This window comes from Apis mellifera, linkage group LG10, assembly GCF_003254395.2.
Source record: "Apis mellifera strain DH4 linkage group LG10, Amel_HAv3.1, whole genome shotgun sequence".
NCBI classification, from domain to species: Eukaryota; Metazoa; Arthropoda; class Insecta; order Hymenoptera; family Apidae; genus Apis; species Apis mellifera.
The window spans coordinates 6,264,745-6,288,952 of NC_037647.1; the positions used below are offsets into that span (position 1 = coordinate 6,264,745).

Below are 24,208 nucleotides of genomic sequence, written 5' to 3' on the forward strand. Positions count from 1 at the left end.
GAGAACGAGAATGCGAACAATTAGGAATGGAATTCAGCTTACGAATGCATTTTAAGCAGTTTCGCAGGCGTAGATTGCTCGAGATTAAAAAATAAAAGGGAAAAAAGACGTAAAATGCTTTCCCTCCAATAGATAGACATACATAGGTATTGCGCATGTCACGTAATTGCTTCTTTAACGCCGACATTTTGAAATATTGTTTGATGAAACGATGCCTATTGCGACGAATTATTAAAAACCTGTCATAATGACAGAAAAAGATATTAAAGTCTCCAAAAGTACCTTCGAATAACGTTTTTTCTTATATTTACTAATCTGAGTTCGATAATAACGATGTTTCGATATATATACGTATGTATACATATTGAAATTTACGACGCAAAAGAAAAAAAAAACTCACCGGTTTCGTCGTGGCTCGTTGACGACGCTTTCAACTTCGGCTTAAATGTCGTGTCAGCCACTTGGAACCACTAGTTTTCCACTTTAGCGAGTTAAACTTGGAGTTTGTCTTCAATATGACACAGTTTAAAGTATTTTCACAGCACATTGACGTTTACTTCGTCGCACTTAATTAGATCGCGGGGTCCGGCACGTCAGAACGAAACAGGAAACGAAGACCGTGCTGCCACCTTCAAGCGGAGACGTGAAGTTGTTGCGCAAAAGATTAGGCGGGAAAACATTACCAATACGAAAGGTAACTAGAATATATACGAATATAAATTAATAATTTAAATTGATTAAAAAGTTAAATATAAATATAATTGAATAGATAGAATAATTATACGTTACGTTTGCGCCAGATAAGTCGGGATTTCCATAAAATTATATTTTATTAATTTCTTTTTTTTACAATAAAACAACAATCTCTATTGCGTATCTGTAGTATGTATAAAAATTAATTTACATACTCGTTAAGAAATAATGAGAAAGGATATATTAAGCTCGAAGTTACAGTTTATTCCACCGGTAACAAAAAAAATACGAAATCGTGGAGAACTTTCTTGCATAAGCGTCGTTATAACTTTGAATTAGAAGAAACAAGAGACAAGAGGGAAAAGGAAAAAGACGTTAATATTACAAAAATTAACAATTACAGTTAGCTTTCACCGCTGTAACTTCCCGTTGGAAAAAGTTTCAGCGTTTCCACGCCTCTCGCATACGAAAATAACTAGAATCGTGCAACTAATCCTGACAAAATAACATATAGCACCTGAACTTGGAGAACCACCGTAGCCGCAAAAATTTAACGATTTTAAAAAGCTTTCTACACTTTAACGAACCTATTTAATTATTGGAATGGAACATCACCACGATGCATATCCACGATGTTTCCAGACAGACAATCGAAATAATTGCTCGTTCATTTAGCAACGGTGATATTTGTTCGCGAGAAGAAAAGAAGGAATGCTTTTATTTCATATCATCGTTAAAATACAAAGAGAAGACTTGGGAACAAAGTACGCGTTCCATTCTTGGAAACTTTCCTCGTCGATTTCGTTCGCAATCGAAGATCTTATCGAAGATAGATCGATAAAGCGGTATTCGAAACGATCCTCTGTGCATAATTTATCACGTACACATACACGAGTATAATGAAACGCACGGGATTCTCGAGATTGAATTAAAACAAATCGAGATAACCGGGGATTAATGCCTCTCGTCGAGGCGAGAAAGTTTGATTAATTTGGAGATCGGTGAGGCCGATCTCCAATGCTGGTTAACTTATAATTGCCAACTTTCTAGCGGAAACACGAGGGACGACACGGTGGTTCGGTCGTTGAAAATTAAAAAGGGAGAATCGGCGCGAGTGTGAGTGTGAGTATGATCCTATTAAAAATACAGCTTATCCTATTAAACGGAGCTTATTTCATGCTCGTTACTCATCTTTTCCACGGCATAATCCCTCAAACGTTAGACGTTGTCTCGTTCTCGATGATCATCTCTGAACAATAAGCTCGTGGTTATTATTATTAAAACTAGAAAGAATGTGGAGGTAGCGCGTCAAAGATCGTGATTCGTTCTTCGCCATTTGTTAAAAGTTTCTTGCATCGCATTCAGTTACAGAAGAAGTGCCAGTTGTTCACTTTCACCTCCGTTTCCTCCAGTTGTACTATCGTCATCTTTCGTCGCATCTTGATTAATTAATAATCGGATAATTTACTGGCAAGTAAAAAGGCTAATCTCGCAGATTAGTTCTTACACATCCGAGTTCCCCATATCCCCATACAGTGGTCGAGAAGAGAACAAGAAGAAAAAGAGGAAATAGAAAGGAACTTGGATGGTAAGAGAACTTGCAGCACCTTTTTCTTTTTTTTTCTTTTTTCGTCTGAAATCACATCGAGCCAATCTCTCACGCGATGTTTCTTCGAATCGAGCCAGCGAAATCTTTATATCTATACGTGTACTGTATATATGTATATATACGAAAATACGAAATGATGAACTCGTGGTTAATTCCTCTTGCTCGAGTTAATCAGATACTTGCAGCAATGAGTGAGCAAGTGTTTTTCACCGGTGATGTCATGCGGCACGTTTGTCGGATTGGTCGATTCCCTTGTATAAATATCAAGCCCGTACTGGCCCTCCTCTGGAAAACTGATCGAGAATGTCACCACGTCGTCGTCGGCGATTGAATGCGTGACGTATTTGGACAACCGTTTTTCCTCGATACCATTTTTGTGCAGCGTCGCCATGAAGTCGGTCAACGATCTCGACATTCGAAATTGGATTTCCAACTCGCGGCCAGCGAACACCAATGCCTCCTGATGGATCGAAAACAAAGAAACGACACGATACATAACGCGTTCTAACAATTTCTAATTTTTAATAATCGAAAAAATATATATATATGTATGTATCTCAAACCAGTGAATTTTGGCAGCTGTATTTAAAAATACGGGAGACAAGTTACCTAGAAAATATAAATGCTCGTGGAAATGGAATGTGGAGAATAATTTGGAAATAATTTAATCGCGTAATGTACCTGATGGGTTATTGGTATGAGGCCGAAAAGTCTGGTGGCTTTCGTAGGGCCCCATTCGCCGCTCGCGCAATCGGGCAACGGCACCATCACCGTTTGCAATTCCTCGCAAGCGATTTTGAATTTGCACACGCTCTTGAACTTCATCGGCTCCCCGGTTAAGTATTCCTTCGGCGTCACAGCGTTGGCGAATATGTCCAGGAGGAAGGCGCCCGAGCAGGGCGCGTGAACGCGGAACGCCACGATATTCCCGACGACAGACTATGCAACAAGGAAATAAATAATTTTCCACAATAAAATTTCCTCGAGGAATCCAAAGAATAATACACGCATAATGCACCATCGTGCAACTATTTGTATATTTCCTCGGATAAACGGTGTTAAAATTCGCGAGATCTAGTCAAACATCTCGTTGAGAGATCAAACATTGAAAATCAATATTGAGAAACGATATATGATATCATTGTAAACATTGGAAACGTTTGTTTGATCTTCTTTACTTTTTACCGAATTTCTTCATCAATTAATTTCGTGATTGGAGAGCAATCAATTAAGACGATTCCCAAACTCCTAGATTTCCTCCTTTCGTTTCCTCGATTATTTATACAGGAATGGATAATCGTTTCGCGTGAAAGAATTTTCATTTCATTCGAGTTTACTCGACGGTTTACCTGCATGACGAAACGTTTCAACGACACGCCGTCGTAACCGTCCCCGTCGTTGTCGTAGAATTTCAAGTTGTAGTGGAAAATTAGGGACGATTGCATGTGGGCTGGCATGGCTATCCTCACGGTCGCGGCGCCTGTAGAATCCGTGTACATGACCGCGTTCGTGTTCGTATCCGGAAAATAGAGACCGTACCTGTCCAATTTCCACCAATCGAACGTTTCAACTCTCGCAAATAATGAGATAATGAATCGTTAGACTTTTTTTTTTTTACCTGAAGAACAAGGAGCGCACGAAAGGCAGCTCCTCGAAATCTTTGAGGGAAATCGGTTGCTTGAGCAATTGCCACTCCTCTTGAAGGGGGAAGAATTCGTAGATGAATTCTCGCGGGTCCGTGAGGAAGTAATGATCGTCGTATTCGTATCTGGGAAAAAATAGAAAAAAATGAAATTTGATTGGAGCAGAGAGAAAATATAATATTGAATCTTACGTGTCTTACCTCAGACTGTCGTTTTTGGCCTTCGGTTGGCCAGGACGAGGAACTTCTTTGGCATTGACCAGATGTCTTGCCCCCCAATTGCATTGAACGAATCTCCATGCACCGGCCACGTAAACGGCGTTCCAACTGTTCCGGAATCGATTGTCCTCGAAGCAAACCCCCGGCTGGTAGCCGGCCGATTTGCTGTAACCCTTTATCACCACGCAATGCAATCCAGCATAACTGAAGGGGAAAAAAAAAAAGAAAAATCGCATATCGAACGATTTGAATTTTTGCTCGTGAAAAATTATCACGTTTCGTTCGTCTCGGTCCAATTTTGAAAGAAGAAAAATAATACGGATACGCCTTTAGGGATGAATTATATCATTTTGGGCGTGTCGTGAGAAAGATCGAAATCGAAAAGAAGCCGGAGCGTTTACCTGCACAATCGTTTGAACAGAACGTGGTAACTTTCAGTCCCGTGTTTTATTCCTCTCAACAAGCCCATAGGCGTGTCCCCGCGTAAATTCTCGTCGAACTGCATCGTGTTCAGATTCTTCACGGTGATCCATCGGAATATCGTCCTGGCTTTTTCTATATCCGATCCGCATCTGCTCACCAACTGTCGTACCAGATCGGTGAACGTTTTCTGATCCTCTTGAGCCACCTGATTTGTCAAAAAGAAAAAAAATATATATATATATCGATTATAAAATTATTCATTATCAAAACATATGTGTTAACTTTTCAAACTATTGAATTACCACGAGTTATCTTTTTTTTGTTTCAAATAGATAAAATTTAAAAATTTTATTCTATCCCCTTTATTCGAAACGCGAATGAAAGAATATTCCGAATGCTAAAAAAATCGAGAATGACGACAGAAAATATGAGGATATCCGAAAGAATCAAAATTTATGGTCACCTTCAACGATCCCACGAAACTGGAACAACCCAGTCTCCCCTTTCACCCCTCGCTAATAGCGTCGTATCGAATAACGAATGGCGACGACACGATAAGACGACGAGTTCGTCGTAAGACGAGCCATCCTTCGAACGAAAGAAAGATCGTAAATCGATTACGAGTCCTCGTGTATAGACGCGGAATAAAAAGGCGAGGCTGATATATGAAAATATCCGATTCGATTTAAAATTCCGCGCGTGTAACGCACTTCCCCTTTCGCGAAAGGATGGCGGTGTTAAAGAAAGGGGGAGGAAGGGGGCTTACCGAAATAGCTATCTGATCCATGTCGGCAAACTCGAGAGGATCATTGTAGATGTGATACTTGGCGAGGGCTGGGGGTTGTGGGGGTGGAGCACGCGACGGATAAGGCAAAGGCGGCGCTTCCTGGGCATAACCGTCCCCCTCGTCGAGATACAGGCTCTCCTGCCGCATATACTCGCTCCTCGCCTCGTTGATCAACTCCAACATCTCCGAGCTCTGTTTCTCCACCAGCGCAGCGGTCGCCGCCCTGGAAATTAGACGGAGAAAGGAAAATTTTCGAATCTGCATTTTATGCAATCCCCTCTTACAAAGAAATTCGAATTGGAAAATACATTATAGAAGAGTAAGATTTTTTTTTTGAAATGTAGATGGATATCGTTTGGGGATAGATGGGTAAATTTTTCACTCGTAGAGAAATGGAGAGAGAAGTGGTAAGAGGAGGGAGTTGACAGAGTTTCTTCCGCCCACTTTCTACTTAGATATAAATCTTATGGTGTAGAAAAAAAAGAAAAAATGCTTGTCGCAATATCAGGAAAGACGACACGTTTCGATACGATAGCACGATGAAAAAAATAAATTTAAAGTTTTCTACTCTAGGAAAGGTGAACAGATTCGAGGGGATTAGATCGTGGATCGAAACGACGCAATCGCGCCTATATTTCCTCCCGAATGAATGAAACGAATGGAACGAATGTGGAATCGGTTTAATTAGATTTAATAAGTACCGTTCGTGCTCCAACATTTTGCGCGTGAGACTTTCCTTCTTCTTGTCCCTGCGAAGAGTCATGTTCTTCTCCAAGTCCTCTTTCTCCTGTTGAAATTGCTGGGCTCGGGCTCTTCCTCCTTTTTCTCGTTCCCATCTCGCCGATAATTGTTCCAGCTCCTTCTCCCACTCGTCCTACTCGATAAACACGAACAATTAACCTTTCACGATAATAATAATAATAATAATAATTTACATATGGCAGAAAATTGACTCGTCGAATTGCAAAATTTTCTTGTCGAGTTTCCAAATCGTCAACATTTCATATTCATTTACCACGTTCTAACGTTTCTCCGTTTACGAATTCAAAGATTCGATAATTTTCTTAATATTATAAGAAATAAATATATACGTACCCTAAATTCCTCTCGAATTCGTCTGTCCTCCTCCTCGCGATGGTGGGCGAATTTTCGATAGAGGTCATCCTCTTCTTTACGATGCTTCATCTCCAGTCGCGTTTGCTCATCTCGATCCTGATTTAATTGTAACAAAAACAAAAAAAAAACAAGAACGATCAAGCCTCTTTCTCCTAATTATCAAACGAAAGAAACGTTCTTCTTCTTCTTCGGCGGTCATCATCCGGTTCGCGCGGGAAATTTAAAACGAATCGCTTTCGCGGATTCACGACTCGAACGAGTTTCACCCGAGAAAAAGAAGAAGAAGAAGTCGCAATTAAACAAATTCTTCTTCTCGTTTATCGAAAAATGGAGGCCTTAGCGTCCCATAAGCGCGACTGGTCGTCCAGTTTTTTGAGCTGGACTTTCAAGCTCTTCCGAAACGATCAAAGCCGACGAATTGAACAGTTTTAGCGGAGAAAAAGAGAAAAAGAGGATTGATTCGTTCCCATATCATCGAGGATCCACGAAGATAAACCGATCGTTCATTTCGTGGAAGCGAATGGAACGTGTCTCGTTTGAAAATGGTTTCCTCGGATTTGGCCTCGGAGTTACGCAATTTCCTGCATCGTGTCGGCCGTGTAATAAACTAAGAAATACGCACAGCCCACGCTACAGTTACGTCATGGCGGCAAGTTGTCGCGAGAAATAAATAAGGACGATGTTGGAGAGCACTGACATTTCCACGAGTTTTTTCAATCGGTTCGAAAAAGATTTTTCGTCGAAGAACTGGATGAACGGTTCGATTAAATTTTTTTGTCGCGCAAGCGATTTTCTTAATCTTAATTTTTAACGAAACGTAGGTATATTTATTTCTTTCTTTCTTTTTTTTTATGAATATATCCATTTGAATGAATTCGTAATAAATCAACGAGGTTATTTGCGATTTGAAATTTCCACGACGGAAAAAGATTTTATTTTCATAGTTGAATCTCTCTCTGTACGGTAAGGAATGTTGCGGTTGTGCTTGCTAAAATTGCCTAGACAGTCTAAGTTAGACGAGTGTCAGCCTCTCACTGCGACAGGTGTAATTAGCTTTTTTTTTTTTTTTTTCTAGGAAAAAAGAGAAAGAGACAATAATTTCTCGTAACAACCGAGAGACTATTTTGAAATCGATGACCACCACGTTCCTCGTTTTCCTCGTCGTTTGCATCCGAAGAATGAAAATTATCGTTAAAACAATGAGAAAGCGCGCTAATAGGATTAATCTTCAATCAATCTGTCTCCTCGAGTCTTCCATCGAGAAGAAACATTTTCTTGCTGTACAAACCGATCGATAAATAAAATTCCTCGATTATTTATCGAAATATTTCTTGGAATATATATTTTACGATGTCTCTACGATTAAAAATCGAATATATAGAAAAAGTATATTCAAGACAATATATTAAAATATATTTAAAATCTACGGGATGCAAAGAGACGAGAAACTCAAAGTTGAATCTTTGCTATTACATCTATTATAAGAAGAATAATATTATAAATAATATTATCAAATAAAGATATTGAACTTCCTAGACGGTGGGAAAAAGAAGAAAAAAGAAAAAGAAAGCAGTGAACACGTTAATAGGATTAATTCGATCAATCTATTTACCAACGTCGTTAAAGAAGTAATTCTCTCCGATGATTGTTCGCGTGACTGGTTAACCAAGATTCCGTCACGAAAGAAATTTCCAACTTCTGTTTGCTTTTTCCTCGAACAGATGTGTTCCATTCGTGTTCTATTCGTTTCCGCTAAAATATCGAGTTTTAGCAGAAGTTGTCGCGTCTGGCACAGATTTCCTTCCTCGAGCGTGTAAACGCGTCGCGATAATGAGGCGCACTAAGGTAAAAGTTTACTGTCGTCTGTTCAATTTCAAGGGAAACGTAATCCTTCCGTTTGTAAACAGAACAATTTCGCATTCGATATTGTGATTAAACTCGAACGAAATTCCACGAAATCGTTTATAAACATAGAATTAAGATTCTCACGTTCGATTATTTTTATTCGTGAAAGAGATAATTTTAAAATATTTAATAATAATAAATATTACAAAATATCAATCGTATTAAAAAAGAACATTTTACAGACAGATTTTAAAAATACAAGATCTCCAAAATAATATTATTACCATTTCTACTTCGTGAAAAAAGAAAGAAAAGAAGAATATGCATGAGAAAGAAGCGCAATCGATCTTTCCAATCCGCGCAATGGATCTCACCGAAAAAGGAGAGAAAAGAAAGTAACAATAAAATCGATAGACACGGTCACACGATTGACCGATTCCAATTAACATCCGTGGGTCGTTCGGTTGGCGAAGGCGCCGTGAGAGGTGAGCCACAATCTCTGTTTAAAACAGGATACGCACACGGTGGTGTCCCCTTCCCTCGGCTCTTCCCTCCGCTCTTTCCAACCAACGATTCTCTAATTAACCGTGAGCCGCGGGTACCGCAAGCGGAAACGATTGTGGGTCCGCGCGAGCTTTCCATCGCGTCCACGTGAAAATAAGACGCGTTCTTCCGTGGCAACTGTTCGAATAACGTTCACGAGGACGTTCGCGGCCATTGTTCTCGGATCTGGCGGAAACGGGTTGCCCGCGCGCGAAGAAAGTCGCCTCGTGGAGGAACCTTGACAGAGGAGGAGCGCGCGAAAGCGGGAGACGAGGAGAAAATTTCACTCCGCTTGGATCTGAATTTTTTTTTTTTTTTACGATTCGAAAATACGATTCGTTCGATCTCGTGGTAAGAAATTTGTCAAATCGAATTCTAAGATTTTGTAACGAGCGAGATAAACGGTATTCTGATATCGCAACGTCAGTCAATTTTCGAACGATTTGAATAAAAAGTTTAAAAATATTTTTACACGGGATTGCAATATTCTCTGTCAGAATTTTCATCGAAGAAATATCTTTAATAACGCGCTTGTAATATCTAAAAACAGACAGATACAGCTTCTTTCTCCGATCGCCCGATTTTTGCGATTCTTCACGCTTCGCGTGCCACGATCGTCGCCGATTTCTTGCGATCTACGATCGCTCGAACGCCTCATGGTGGATCCACGATTCATGGTTCCGAGAATCGTAGAGATCGACACGGTAGTTCTTCATCTATCGACCGAGGAGAAACGATCGTCGAGAGAATTTACGACCGGTCGATAATTGGGGGAACCGCGTGGGCAAATCCGATCTTGGGCGTGCCATTATTATTATTTTTTTTTTCTTCTCTCTCTCTCTCTCTCTCTCTCTTTTTCTTTTTTTTTTTATTTTACTTCTTCTTGGAGAACGTAGAAAGTACGTGATCTAACGGTCCCATCCAACGCGCCACTGATTATCGTCCGTTCAAATAAAATGGAAACGAAACGAGATTCACGTGTTGAAACGTTACGAAGAATTCCGTAATCCTCGACTCGGGGTATTGGAAAATGGAATGTAAAGACAGTCTAATTTTATAGATTTATCAGAGCAGAAAGGTGAATAATCTTTGAATATGCTTCATGGTCACGTAAATTGCCACAGACGGTGGTTAGACGGTGAAAAATTATAATTGCCTTGAAATTTTTAGAATATCGTATAAATTATATTATCCCGCAACTAATCTCTAATTTTCTTCTTTGATCAATTATCGAAATTATTTAATATTAATTTTTCGATATATACTACTCAAAAATACAATAGATTCTCTCCAACACAATCACATCTGTACTTAATAAAAAAAATTGTGTTATTTCCCTGGCAAAAATCTGTTATTTCCCTGTATCGAAGGGATGGCAAGGGTCCCTCGTCAACGTCTGTTAACCGGAAACGAGGTGGTGGAGAGAGAAAGAGAGAGAGAGACGGGCGTGCACGACCCTGCTCGATGCCCACGCTACTTTCGTTTCGTAAGAGCGTGCACGCAGGTAGGCTGACATTCACGAAATACTATAAATAACGGCCGTAGCCGGCGGGAGGCGTTTTGCTGGATGTGCACGCGAAAGCGGATTGAGAGAAAACGCGGCCGATAGTGGAGCGACTAGCGGCTCGGCCTTCTTCTTCTTCTTCTTCTCTTCCTAGCCCCGGCCACCATGGGAAAAGCAGACGGCATTCTCATTTTCATGTAGGGCCCGTCTCAACCGCGGTACACATTCCTCGTTTGTCAATTCGAGCCGCGCACGAAAGTCACGGAATCCTGGTTCCACATTCCAACGGAAATTTTCGACCATTTTCTCATTAACGTTGCACAATCGAACAATTTGCCGTCCAATATCTCTCCACGCGTCCAAATATCTCTTTGGTTTTTTTTATCACTCTCGAAAACTGGATGAGAATTCGAATTTTGTTCGAGAACGAACGATCGATAGGGGATGAAGAGTGAGGGGTGGTTCAACAAAGTCGAACAAGACTCGATAATATTCTCCGTTCGGCCGTAGTCAAATTGTTGGAATTATAAAAAACGTGATTCATTCGATATTAGAAATGGGATTAAATTTGGTATTATTTTTTGCTTCCAAAGGAATTATAATTTAATAAAAAATCGTAAGAATTCTCTGCTTGATTTTTCCAATTTCGTCCCATTTCAATACCTTTGTTGCAAGTTTTTATTTTATTTATCGGATGAGATGAATGAATCGAGATAAATACCCAGTCGAAATGCAAGATGGTAATTATCTTTGATAACTAATCGACATTAGAATTTTATCTTCGATGTTAACTGACGTTAATTGGACGCATAGTTGGTTAATCGCAAGCGCAGCATCGACGCTTCCAGGTATTATTCGTAGAAAAAGTTTGTTGTTAATAAAGTTTGGATTATAATCCAAGAGTACTGAAACGTTCATGATCGAATTGGTGAAAGGCGATTCCGACTGAATAACCGAGAAAATCGATTGATATTCAAATTTTCCATTATTTTCAACTCGTACTTTGGAATCTTGATCCATTCCTCGAAATAATTTTTCAATTCGATGGTGTAAAAATTTTTTAAAAAATACCACGTTCACGCGCCACTTACAAAAAAGAAAAAAAAGAGAAAAGATACTTTCGGAATAAACTTTCAAATATCCCCGCGTCTCAATTTAAAGTTACCCAACTCCGTTACGACATTGCAACTCGAAAGAGACACGATGCAACATCTCCATATAAGACGCCCCATCTTTTCATCGCGCCATTTTTGCGAATCGAAAGAACAGCGTTGATCTCAATCGATCAAACCTTTGACTTTAAAATCTTCGAACTTAAAAAAAAAAAAACAGAAGAAGAAAAGATTAAAAAGTTAAAATCGATTAAAAAACCTTACGTCGGTTTTAATTACGCGTTTGGATCTGGCGTTGGAATAGAGGTAACCCGTTCCCAATATGGCGGTGACCGTGACGAATGATTTCACCGGACTATGCGAATGACTCACCAGATAATAATCGATGGGCTTCTCGCGTGCCTTGCTGTAGCCCTTCTGAAGCTCGGTCTGCTTAAGGGCATGGGCGATGTGAAGCGCGCTCGCGTCGAATCTCCCATACTGGTAGCTCCCGTCCCCGGAATAATTATAGTTGTAAGGCGAGGACGCCCCTCCACCGGAGTTACCATGAAGATCACGATGGGACGAATTGGTGGCCGGCGGTGAACCGTGTCCGTTCAGGTGCCTGGCACAATTAGGCGAGTCTACATTATCGTAACTGGAACAAAATTATGCAACGGGTGTTGAGGGGGGCCAGGGTCGACGTGAACTTCTATCAGAACAGCGAGAGATCACGAGAGATAAAGAGATAGAGAGACAGAGAGAGAGAAGAGAATAAAAATGGAAGGATCATTTAAACGCGATCAAAGCAATCTTTTTCTCTCGTTCGTTTATAGTGAAAAGTGACGATTCGTCGACGATCTTAGTTGCCAATGCGAATTCAAGGAACCGGGTCAGCTTTTTTTCCCGGAACTGGGCCGCGGATGGAAACGTTGTTCCACGCGGATTCGTCGATTCAATTGCATTTCATCCTATGCAGCTAATTACCACACCTGAGCCTGATTCATCGGCTCGGTTTATGAAAAATACAACGCGCGCGAGAGAGCTTGCTTGCCGCATCGCTTATGAGAAACCAGAGAGTTTCTCGGTTAAATGGATGTGTTACATCTTTCTCGTCCTCCCGGGGTTCGTTCACTCGCGATCGAGCAACCTCTTCTTCTTCTTCTCCTTCTCCTCCTCCTTTTTCCTCTGCTTCTTCTTCCTCCTCTTCCACCAAAGTGCACGCGCTCCTTGTGTCAGCCGCAGGCGAAGCTCGCGAAACGCGGCTACGAGAAATTCTTCCACTGTAACTCGTGCGTGCACGCGCGCCTCTTGCCCGCTCCTCCAGGTGAAAACGATACAAATCGACGCCTCGAGAATTTCCTCGAGAAATTCGATCCTTCTGCGATGAATCGTCGATGACGTCGCGGATAGAATCCTATAGTTTTGCTTAAATTGACGAGATAACTTTGCTGCATAGGTTTTTTTCTCTTTGGAACTCGCAACAGGTCTCTCTCTCTCTCTGATCGATTTTATTCGAGCAGGCAAGGCTTTCGTTTGATTTAGAGACGCGAGCACGCTCCTTCTTCTTGCGAATTAAACCGAATCGAATGGGTTCCGGCATTTAGTTTCTTATTTGCGGTTCTACCGTGCCGACTGTGCCGCGGCAAATTGTTGCCCGATCGCGCTAATAGGAATCGGCTAATATTCCTTTTCGATTAATCCAGATTAAAATCGATCAGGTTTTCGTTTAACTTCGATTCGACTCGATGATTCTTGTTTATCATCGAAATTCCAATTAATTGTTTTTCCTCTTCTTTCTTTTGTGCGATATTCCACTCGTACACGAAAAAATGAAACTTGAAATTTGGTCAAACGAATCTATCCTCCAATTGTCACTGTATTTCTCGAATATAATTAAACGCGTTATATCGTAAGTCAAGGGAAAATTCAAAATTTCAATCGAGAAAATTTATCTTTCCAAGTTGGCACGTTTTATATTCCGCGAGAGGAGCTATTAGACGCGTGGAAGGCACGCATGTTCGGTTTAATCGGCAAGGAAATATCCCGTCGATCGATCGACGAAGGCAAGGATTGGCGAGATGATGCACGAAATCTCTCGGAGCTTGGCGAGCTCGTTATTTCAAGGAAATCGGGTCAGCCATTGACATTCCGGGCGGGGAGCAAGTGCGCCTCTCGCACAATCGCGGTTTCACACTTTGTTCCCGAGACCTGGTCTCGGGATTAAGGCCAATGTGGCGATGTGCGTTATGTAACGAAGATGAACCAGATGCCTCGAGTGACACGACGTGAATATAGGTCTAGGGGAACGGATGCGTGCCAAACTGCTCTGTTCCGAGTTTCCCCAGGCAAACTCGTTGCAACTCGTTGAGAAAAAAAAAAGAAATAACTCAACGCGTAGAAAAGTATCCGAATTGCGCGACGAGAATATTTAATTCCCGCGTGAAAGGGGAAAGAATCGATTTTAAAAGAGGATTTTTAAGAGAAATCGAATTTGCATTCGATCGATTTCGTGTATATATATATATATGTGTGTGTGTGTATAGGACATTCTCCTCTTTCTTGCAAATCATTCGATTTTATCGCGGATGAAAATGAAACTTGCGACTTGGATAAAAAGATTATCGGTATTTTTAATAACAAAAATAATAAAGTCTGATCTGTAACCGAATAATAAATCGAAGCCTGGTTCAGCAATCGATATCTCGTTTCCCATCCGTTATTGTCGATATTTATCGATAACGATACCGATAGTCGCAAGTGTTGGGTTGTCCGGATGTGAGCCAGATCCGCGATTGGAGATCAACCGGGCGTCCAAGGTTAAAGAACAACACGGTTAACAAACCGTTAACACGATCGTTGGGGCACAAAAGGCCGCGCGACCATTTATACTCCGCTTAAACGGCGATCTCGATTTAACACCGAAGGGAAAGTGGTGAAACCGAACGTGAAGCGAGTCGATCGACTTTCCGCCGTATCGTTCGCCACCCATTAAAACCCGAGAAACGTAAAGGAGAGCCGTGCACGTTAATTTTCTGCCGGCCGTTGTGCAGCAGTTTGCATTTAACGACCCCGATATAACCGACGATTCTATTACCGAAAAGAAAAAAAAAAAAAAAATATAAAAAAAGGCCGAAATAAACAAGGCGAGCCGTGAAAGGCAACGATGGAATTTTAACGAGGTTTAACGTAACCTTATCGTGACGAATCTCTCGCAGGTTCTCGAGTTCCGATTTTTTTCCATTAAGAAATTTGCACGCGTTAATCATACATGGAAATTCACCGCGTTTCATCGATGATCGAAAGAAAGGAAAAAGAGAAGAGAGGAAAGAAAATGCTCGCGTTAGTTCCACCAGTTCCATTTTCAAAGTATCATTACGGCGCTTAATAAAACGATCGCGCGCGAATCGTCTCGAACGCGGTTTAATTACGCGTGTCTCCTGGAAAATTACGCGGTATAAATGCGTTTCACGAGTCACGATACTTTTCCTCGATCGATCGACCGATCGATCCGCGCAACAGAAGGCTTCGAGTCCTCCGTTTCCGGTTTACCGCGGAGGAGTAAGAGGAACGAGAGAACTGGGAGACGTTTCGAATAACTGGACTCGTTTCAATCGCGGCTACTTACTATACGTGTTACGCGTAACTAATTTCCTTATTATGGTTACTGTTATTTAATCGAGGCCTCTGCGCTCATGGGAAGACCGCATTCTATGCATCCTAGATACGAGGTGAATACCGATCCGTACTTTTTTTCTTTTTCTTTTCGTTTCTTCGTGGTAAATCCATCGAGATGTAGGGAAGATATAACAGTATCATTGTGTTGATAAATATAACGGGGAATGAAGAAAGGGGATGGATTCACTATCACCTATTAATTTCTCATTTCTTTTTTTCTTTTTTTTGGAAAATGTAGAACGAGTGAAATTAAAATATTCGATGGATATTCAATATTTCTTTATCTGTTTCTTCGCTCTGTGATAGCGAGTTAGTTGATTTTGACATAGTTTTCCAATAATCTTTTCACGCGTGATAATTATGTTTTTTCGAATACGATCAATGCGTTTTCCTTGAGATAAATTTAATATTTGTTTGATTAGATCGAGACGTAACGTTGTTTCTGGAACGAAAATACGTTGATTTTTAGATCAACGGATATTTTAAAACGGACAGAATGGAATAAGAAACTGAACAACTTTTAACCGAGTCGATACACCGAGTCTTGGTGCTAATTGATTCAGCGAGCCTCGACCAATTTCTCAGTGGACCAAATTAACACACTCTACTGCCTCCTGCTTAGCAAGTCTGAAACGCACATTTGTTCCGCGAAGTTCTACATCCCGAGGACATGAAATCATCTACTTTCATTCGTTCGAAATTAGTCGATCCACATAAACCTCGTAAATCTACCATGAAATATATAATCCAACACCTTATTCTCATTAATAGATAATTCTTCGTGAAATGCTCTTAGATCATTAATCCATAGCATTATTTAAAATTCTACCACATGAATAATCATTAAAAAAAATATCGTTGAAATTGATTCGCAATTAAACTCGATTCCATAATTCCTACAACGATTCTACTTCAAGAATCCTCGAGCAACCAATAAAAATATAAATATAATCGAAGATTTTACTCTCATCGACAAATATATAATTCTTCTAATATTTTCCTAGATAATTATAAACTCGAGATAATTATTCCACGGCATCGCTAAAAATTCCATTGTACTAAAAAATCATTAAAGAAATAATTAAAATCGATTTGCAACGTGTTAGACTCGATTCCATAATTCCTAAAATAATTCTACTTCAAGAATCCTCGAGCAACCAATAAAAATATAAATATAATCGAAGATTTTACTCTCATCGACAAATATATAATTCTTCTAATATTTTCCTAGATAATTATAAACTCGAGATAATTATTCCACGGTATCGCTAAAAATTCCATTGTACTAAAAAATCATTAAAGAATTGAAATCGATTTGCAACGTGTTAGACTTGATTCCTACAACGATTCTACTTTAAGAATCCTCGAGCAACCAATAAAAATATAAATATAATCGAAGATTTTACTCTCATCGACAAATATATAATTCTTCTAGTGCTCTACTATTTTCCTAGATAATCATAAACTCGAGATAATTATTCCACGGCATCGCTAAAAATTCCATTGTACTAAAAAATCATTAAAGAAATAATTGAAATCGATTTGCAACGTGTTAAACTCGATACCGTCGTTCCTACAACGATTCTACTTTAAGAATCCTCGAGCAACCAATAAAAATATAAATATAATCGAAGATTTTACTCTCATCGACAAATATATAATTCTTCTAATATTTTCCTAGATAATTATAAACTCGAGATAATTATTCCACGGCATCGCTAAAAATTCCATTGTACTAAAAAATCATTAAAGAAATAATTGAAATCGATTCGCAACGTGTTAGACTCGATACCGTCGTTCCTACAACGATTCTACTTCAGCCGTTCACCCGAGCAATCGATTCGTTCTGGATGCGATACAAAAGGTTAGGCGACAAAAGGCGTTGCGGAAAATTTCTTACCAAGGCGGATAAACACCCCGTGGCGACGCGCCGCCGGCTCTGATCTGCTCGTTCACGTAACCACTTCTCGGCACGTTCAACGCGGACCTGATGCCCACGCTGGACCCGTCCAACGTTCCCGGCCCCGGTTTCGGGACGTGGCTGCTGCAGTACACCTCCTTATCGTTGATCGTGTGCTGGTTGTTGTAGTAGGTCTTCAGGGTCAGCTTGGTGCCGCATATAGCGCACTTGAAGCAACCCGCGTGAAAGAAGGTGAAATCCTTCAATGGGCCAACCCTGTCCACCTGGTACACGGTCTGAGAGCACCTCAGACACGTGCTCTCGTAAAAGTTCGGCCGATACATCGTCCTCCTCCTCCTCGATCAGGTTCTTCCCTGTTTAACTGTTCCGTTTCTCTTGCGTTCCTCGCTTCTACCTTCGCTCAGCTGCGCCTCGATGTGGAAGACACTGAGTGCGCCCTTGAGAAAAGGAACGGTGTTAGTAAGATTATCTTGCGATTATTATTGTGCATGATTTGAATGTATCTTAAAAGTCGCGTGAAATAAGAATTGAAATCGTTTGATGCATCGTTGAAAATAAGTGCAGGCCGTTGAGCGTAAACAGCGATGTATCTAATTTAATTATTTTAATTGATGCACTTACGTAATTTCCGGAATTTCTGCAGTTCCGGAAAAAGATTTACAATTTAAAGTATAGTATAGCTTTATAATTTTATTAAAGTAATTGAAAGGAAGTAAAAAAAATATTCCTCGAAGCGTTGCGAATTTATTTTATTTTGCTCGTTAATTTTCAATCGATTTTTCAAGAAAAATTCTTCGAATAATCAAATCGAAGTAGAAAATTGTAACATTTACTCATATCTTTCCACGACAGAGTAAAGGAAGAAAGAGCGTTTCATAAGTCCAAAGATATAACCAGTTAAAACGCGAGCCTTAATTGGCGGTAATTACGGCGATGCAAAACGCGTGCACGCGAATCAGACCGCGGCGGTTTCTTAATAATTATCCCTCCAGGATGTTTGAACAAAAGAAGGAAAGAAAAAAAAAAAACGAAAAAGGGGGGGAAAAAAAAAACAAACGAAGAAAACGACAGATATCATCTCGATCGAATAGGATAAACTTGTAAACACGTCAAAGTGTTTATTAAGAATAACCGCATCGCCTAACACTTTCCTGCCTCGCTTTTGCAACAAGTCGTTGCGTCCAATACTTTTCATAGTGGGCGACCAGCGAGCGGATAATTGCAACAGATTTCACGAGGCTCGCTGGATACTGGATTGCCAATATAGGGATTTTCACACGTGCGAACGAAAATATATACGTCCTCGTTAATGCCTCGTTCGATAACCGGTTATCCATCGAGGAATGGAAATCGATATTTTTTTCATTCCGTCCGTTCACAGCGCTCGTACCCAATATGCTACTATACCGGTGAAAAAACCAGGATACAATGGAGACACTGTATTAATGATGGCTATGACACCAATTTTTCAATACTCGTCATTAGAAATAATATAATGGATTAAATTGCATTAATGCAAAATTTAAATGTACGAAAATTTCCAGGATAATTCGTGAATAAACTAGGATTACAATATTTATCACTATTATAACAATATCGTATATATATATACGATATTACGATACTTGAAACAAATCTTTATTTCGATTATTCCATAATTTCTTAAATTTTTTTGATAAAAGATTTGATTTACATTCGTATTGGTATGGATACAACGTTTCCAACGATTCGTCCCCCTCCCCAGTTCCTACACTTTATGACTATAACCTGGAGCTTCGAATTACATAATCGAGTCACGAACATGAGAAAAAAAAAGAAAGAAAGAAAGAAAAAAAAAAAGGAACATCTTCGAATCTTGGCGCGCGTCCTATTGGAAACTTTTTAAATGAACCGCGTCCGATCTTTTCTAAAATTATTACCTCGGTTTCACCGGTTATCCGCGTAATCGGCCGAGGTTTCCCTTTTCTTTATAAGAATCCTCGTAACGTACCTACGAATTCCCTCCATGGCGAGCGGCCACAATGGCGGTTACGTCATACCGTTAGCGACCATGCACAACAATACCGTAATAAACGCAGGATAGTATACGTCTCACGCATCAACGAATACGGGCTTTCCGCTCGTCACGACACGCACTGATTCTTTTTTTCAAGCGGCGCGGATCGGGAACGCGAAAATCCGCGGCGGAGGGAAGATGGACACGTTTGGAAAGTTTTCTCCGTGTTGCGGACACGGTCGGCCGTTTCGAGAATTTTTTTCCTTTTCGCGAAAACCGATCGTTCAATTCCCTGCTCGATGCGGCCAAGGTTTATCCTAGCGTGATAAACCGTCACGATTCTTTGTGCCGCTCGGCCGTGGAGAAGTTAGTCGAAAAATATACAGAGGAAGAACGTTATATCGTTTCCCGAACAATGGAGTATTATCGATCGAGCAGATGAGAAAGTAATTGAAACATTGTCAACGTTATCTGTCCATCTGTTTCGATTCGGTATACGATCTACCTTGAATTAAATAGATCGAAGAAGAGGGAATCTTAGGATAAAAGTACGATTTTTAGTCTTTTGTTCTCGATTGTGAACGAAAAAAGAAAAAGAGATATTATTCATACAACGCTGTTCACGATCGAATAATCGATGAGATTTATCGTGGAGCGAAGGATTAATGAGAATCAAGGAAGGATTCGAATTAATTCTTCTTTTTAACGTGAACTTTCCGAACTTTCGAAATTTAACCGGGGAGATCGTTTGCTCGCATGATATTCGCCGATTTAACGGAGAAACGGGCTCGATCGATTCGTGACCCACGGCGTACCGGTAGTCGTAAACGTTTACGGACGCTCGTAAACCGCACCTGCATCCAGTATTTCATTTTTCTACCTTCCCCTCTTCTTCTCCGTGTCGTTTGAATATAAAAATATCCTTGTTTTTTTTTCACCATCGCTAATTGGCAAACACCCTGTCGCGCGGAGAACGCATATCGCCCGATTTCCGATCGTCCGTTTCAATCACGCGTATTATGCAACGGGCGCACCGTGAAAATCACTTCCGATCGTTTTTCCTTCGTTACTCACGGAAAAATGTGCGAATACCATCATTTTTAAAATATCATCGTCGCGTATATTCGAATAATTTCTTTGGCAAAAGTTTGGTATAAAGTTTGTAGAAGAAACTCGTGGAAATTGACGATTAAAAAGCAATATTTATTACCTTGTTGCGAAGTGAATGTCAATTTTAAATTTAAATTAGATATCTATTAGAGAGCTAATAGCACAGCTCGCAATTGAGCACGCGATTTATCGATTTATACGTTATTTATAATTAAATTGTCAAGGAAATAAATATTAAATACATGAATACTTTTCTCCCGATGTTGTCGACAAATTCTCCCGTATTTTCATCAAAAATCAAACTCAATAATAATAATAATAACGTATATAACGTGTATACAGCCAGATCGATAAATAATTTTAATCTAAATAAAAAAATATCCCTTCGAAATTCAAAATCCACGCATCTCTCTCTCCCTCTCTCTCTCTTTACAGAATCTCCAGCACAGATTGAACGATCTTAAATTAAACCTAGCGACGAAAACAATTTTTCAGCTTCTAGCGAGGCCAGCATCCATTGAAAATTCGTGACATTCGAGAAAATTATTTATTACATTCCACGCGCCGTTTATCACTCGATAATACCCGCTTGAATACCCGCTTGTCCCCATTCTGGCCCACCTTCTCCTAGGTATTTACGCTCACGCATACGTGAGTGCCCATGTGCAACGACACACGCGCATGCACGAGCACACTCTTATCCGCCGCATAACTTCGTTTAACGTTAGAAAAGAAACCGAAAGAAACTTTATCGAATGATACGATATTATATATACCAACTCGCGTTCGTTTGTTCTCCGCGCTCTTTTTCGCGCGGATTAACGGCGTTGGAAAAGGCGTGTTCCCGTGTTTGCGACAGTTCGTCCATCTAGTTACTTAACGCGCGAAAGTAGCGGGTGAATAGCAGACATTCCACGGAGCGGGCACATCGAAGGGGGCCCGGTACACGTTACACCACGCTCTATCTCCATCTTCGTCCCACCTCGAACGATTTCACCGGAGAGAAGACGGGAGAGGATCGGCGCATCAGATTTGTCAAACACGTGTATCAACCGCGTGCGATTATCGCACGAATCGCGTCTAACTCATCGACGATTAATTAATTACGTATCACGCGAGAAAGATGAATATTGAATACGAATATTGATTCGATCAGATCCGGCGACAAGACAATTGGAGCAACGAACGAGAAAAGAAAAAGAAAAGAAGGTTTCGAGCAAGCAAGGCCATTCCTCCCTCCTTCTCCCCTTCCATCGACGAGAATATTATATTATAGATCGTACTCACGTTCTCATGCTTCCATGTCCACCAGCTTGGTCCACGAGAAACCTCGACACTCGTCCCGATGCAGCTCGAGGAACATCTCTCTCTCTCTCTCTCCACAGATTTACTTTTCTATTATCGTAGGGATATCGAAGACACTTGGAGAATAATACTCGCACGATATCACGCCACGGGTATCCGTCGTCGTCCTCCTCTCGTCGCGCCCGTACCGAGCATTGAAATCACCAGGTGCCGATGATCACCTCGTGTGTCCGCGCGCGCACCGTGTCTTCCGCCGAGCGAACGAGCGAACGAACGGACAAAGAGGAAGAAATTCCAGGAACCAGATCCACCTGGCAGGTAGTGGCCGCGACGTATCCTTGCCTCACGGATATCTAACCGAGCGAAACCGAGGCGATGAAAGGCGAGGATCGACGCTGGTGCGTGAACGACGGCTGGTCTCGTCGATGGAAATCGTTTTCGATGCACAGTTGCGGCTCTAACGTGTCGAGGTTGGACGCGTACGAACGTTTTCTGGCACGGTTTTCGTGTGTCCGCCACCTGGAATGAGGTCTCGCCACCAACCGAGGCGGCCACGCGAGAGGTCGAACCTGAATATCGCCACCTGCTTCCTTCGACGTTCCAGGAAGATCTGAGGTGAGAGGGACGGCCATTTTGAGGGACCGTAGTGGCTCTCAGGTGGCGCTATGGTTGGAGAACCGTCGCTGTGCCGGAGTGGGTATCACACTCTTTCACGTGCGCTCACCTGGCGAGCTTCTGTCTTTGTCACCTGTGACGATGCACGCATATGATTGTCGAGATGTTGCGTCGATACAAATTTTTTATGTATATATATATATATATATTTGTATATTCTTTTCTCGATTCCTCATGCTTTTTATTTTTCTTTTTTTTATTTATTTATTTTTCGAATTATTTTTGGTTGACTGATTTTTGAACAGGGCCAGATTTCTCACTTGGACTCACTTGGAACGCGGTCCCAATTCACTACTTTCATTCGAGAGACTGATCGATACGCGATGGGGAAAAAAAAGAAAGCGGAGAACCAGTCTCTTTACCGAGATTGCGGCGGCCACCGTTTTAGGATATATTTCTTCGCGATCACTTTTATAAACGTTACCGAGAATCGTCTGTGTCCGCGACGTGTCGCGCGCCATTCGATTTATTGCGACTTTAACGTTTAATTACCGGTGACGCGAAATCGAGATTCTTCTGTGCTCGAAGAGCGTTATTTTTTGCCTACTTCTTTATGGCCAACTTTCACTGACGCATTGGGAACACGGCCTGTTGGAATGTTAAACTTGAGTCGAGTAACGACTGTTAATCTCTCGACGACAATGGGTGGATTGCGCGCTTTGTCGACAGGTGTGTCACCGATCGAACAATGCTACTCGCAATACTATAGGATATTCGACAAACGAATTAAGCTTTGTTCGAATAATACGAGGAAGTGTATAAAGAGTATAAAACGATTCTCGAACAAATGCGATACGCCTCGATCGTTCAAATCTACCATTTCGAATCTTTAATCGCTCCAAAAAAAAACGAATAATAATTGTCCAATAAAAAAAGAAACACGAACGATGATCCTCGATCGTTCAATTTTAACTTTTTTCGTTCCACCTTAAATTTGCCAAATCTTTAATTACTTTCCCTTCCTTCCCGTGAGAAAGGTTACTCCGTATAAAAAGTTCCACTTAATGAATCTCTTACAGTCATAAAGGTGAATCATTAAACTTCCATTAACCAATTCCAATGACCGTCGCTTATAACCCGTCGTTTTCACCTGGCCACCTCGATATCTCGAATGAGATCATTCGGGAGATCAAGTGGGAGGGTTCATAGATAGATCTTTCTCGTCTGAATGAGAAGCGGAATGTATGCGAGCGGTGAATGGCGGATTCGATAAATTGTTCAAACGAATTGTTAAAGGCGAGATCTCTCTCTCTCTCTTTCTTGGCGTGGCTCCTCGCGTCCCAAAGTGACGTGGCGAGATTGCGACCAGTCTCGATTCGGTAAATCGCTCGGTAGACCCGTTTCTTACGGATTAAAATTAAAGGGGGAAAAAGAGGAAGAAAAAAAGGAATGGAAGAGGGCGATGGAAATGGAGATAGAGAGGATGGAAAGCTTTCGCGCGAAGCGGAACGTTTTCAAAGCCCACGCGAGTCTCGAACGGGTGTTTCTACGCATGTGAGAAGTAAGCGATGATGCAATCGTGGATATAATATAGATGCAAATTTCAGTCGGTTAATACTTGTGATTATACTTTACTCGTATTCACGAGTGTGTTTTAACTCGAGAGTGTCATCTTTTGCGCTTGTTTGCGAGAAAAAGAATCGCCATAGTTGTAGAAATTTTTCACTCTCTCGATTTATCTTCGTGTAAAGAATGATGTAAAGAGTGTTTTTTATCATTTGTCTTTTAAAAAATATTTCTTTTCGCGAGCGAAAAATAGTTGTGGATTATTTAAATTTTGTATCTTTTTCCAAGGAATGATACGAAGCCGAGTTGCATATAAAATTCAAACAATTCGTTTCGAGAACTTTGTATCTACGTGTGGATAACACGGGTTATCGATATTGAATTCAAACGCGTTCCGCTTCTTGTAATTGTATCATTGTTTTAAGTACGATTGCATTATTGTCGCCGGACAAACAATGGACGGAATTTGCCCGTGCATTTATTGTTGCAAATGAACGAAGGGAACTTTCTTTCATTGATTCATTATGAATATTGGGAATGGTTTA

The 24,208-nt window shown here is 40.7% G+C and overlaps 1 protein-coding gene and 1 long non-coding RNA gene across 4 annotated transcripts in view; both read right to left on the reverse strand.

Annotated features, from left to right (window-relative positions):
• The window catches only part of LOC107965062, a 72,936-nt gene extending 72,295 nt beyond the window's left edge, over positions 1-641 (reverse strand). Inside the window, exon 1 of the long non-coding RNA XR_003305419.1 lies at positions 401-641. This is a non-coding gene — a long non-coding RNA (uncharacterized LOC107965062). The remainder of the gene's footprint in view (positions 1-400) is intronic.
• Positions 642-934: 293 nt separating this feature from the next.
• On the reverse strand, positions 935-22,208 carry LOC410236 (hillarin). Of its 3 annotated transcripts, none has more exons than XM_016914498.2 (12): positions 21,465-22,208; positions 17,051-17,508; positions 11,866-12,097; positions 6,469-6,585; positions 6,075-6,247; positions 5,353-5,596; positions 4,565-4,791; positions 4,146-4,367; positions 3,921-4,070; positions 3,652-3,841; positions 2,984-3,241; positions 935-2,762 (listed from the first exon to the last, which is right to left on the reverse strand). In XM_016914498.2, exons 2-12 carry the CDS (start codon positions 17,392-17,394, stop codon positions 2,451-2,453), a joined length of 2,469 nt encoding a protein of 822 aa, XP_016769987.1. In that variant the 5' UTR covers positions 17,395-17,508; positions 21,465-22,208; the 3' UTR covers positions 935-2,450. The 3 variants fall into 3 exon arrangements, with proteins under 3 accessions (XP_016769987.1, XP_016769986.1, XP_006562914.1); XM_016914497.2 differs by having other exon boundaries at positions 11,866-12,130; XM_006562851.3 differs by lacking the exon at positions 17,051-17,508 and having other exon boundaries at positions 11,866-12,130; positions 21,465-22,207.
• Between the last annotated feature and the right edge of the window lie 2,000 nt (positions 22,209-24,208).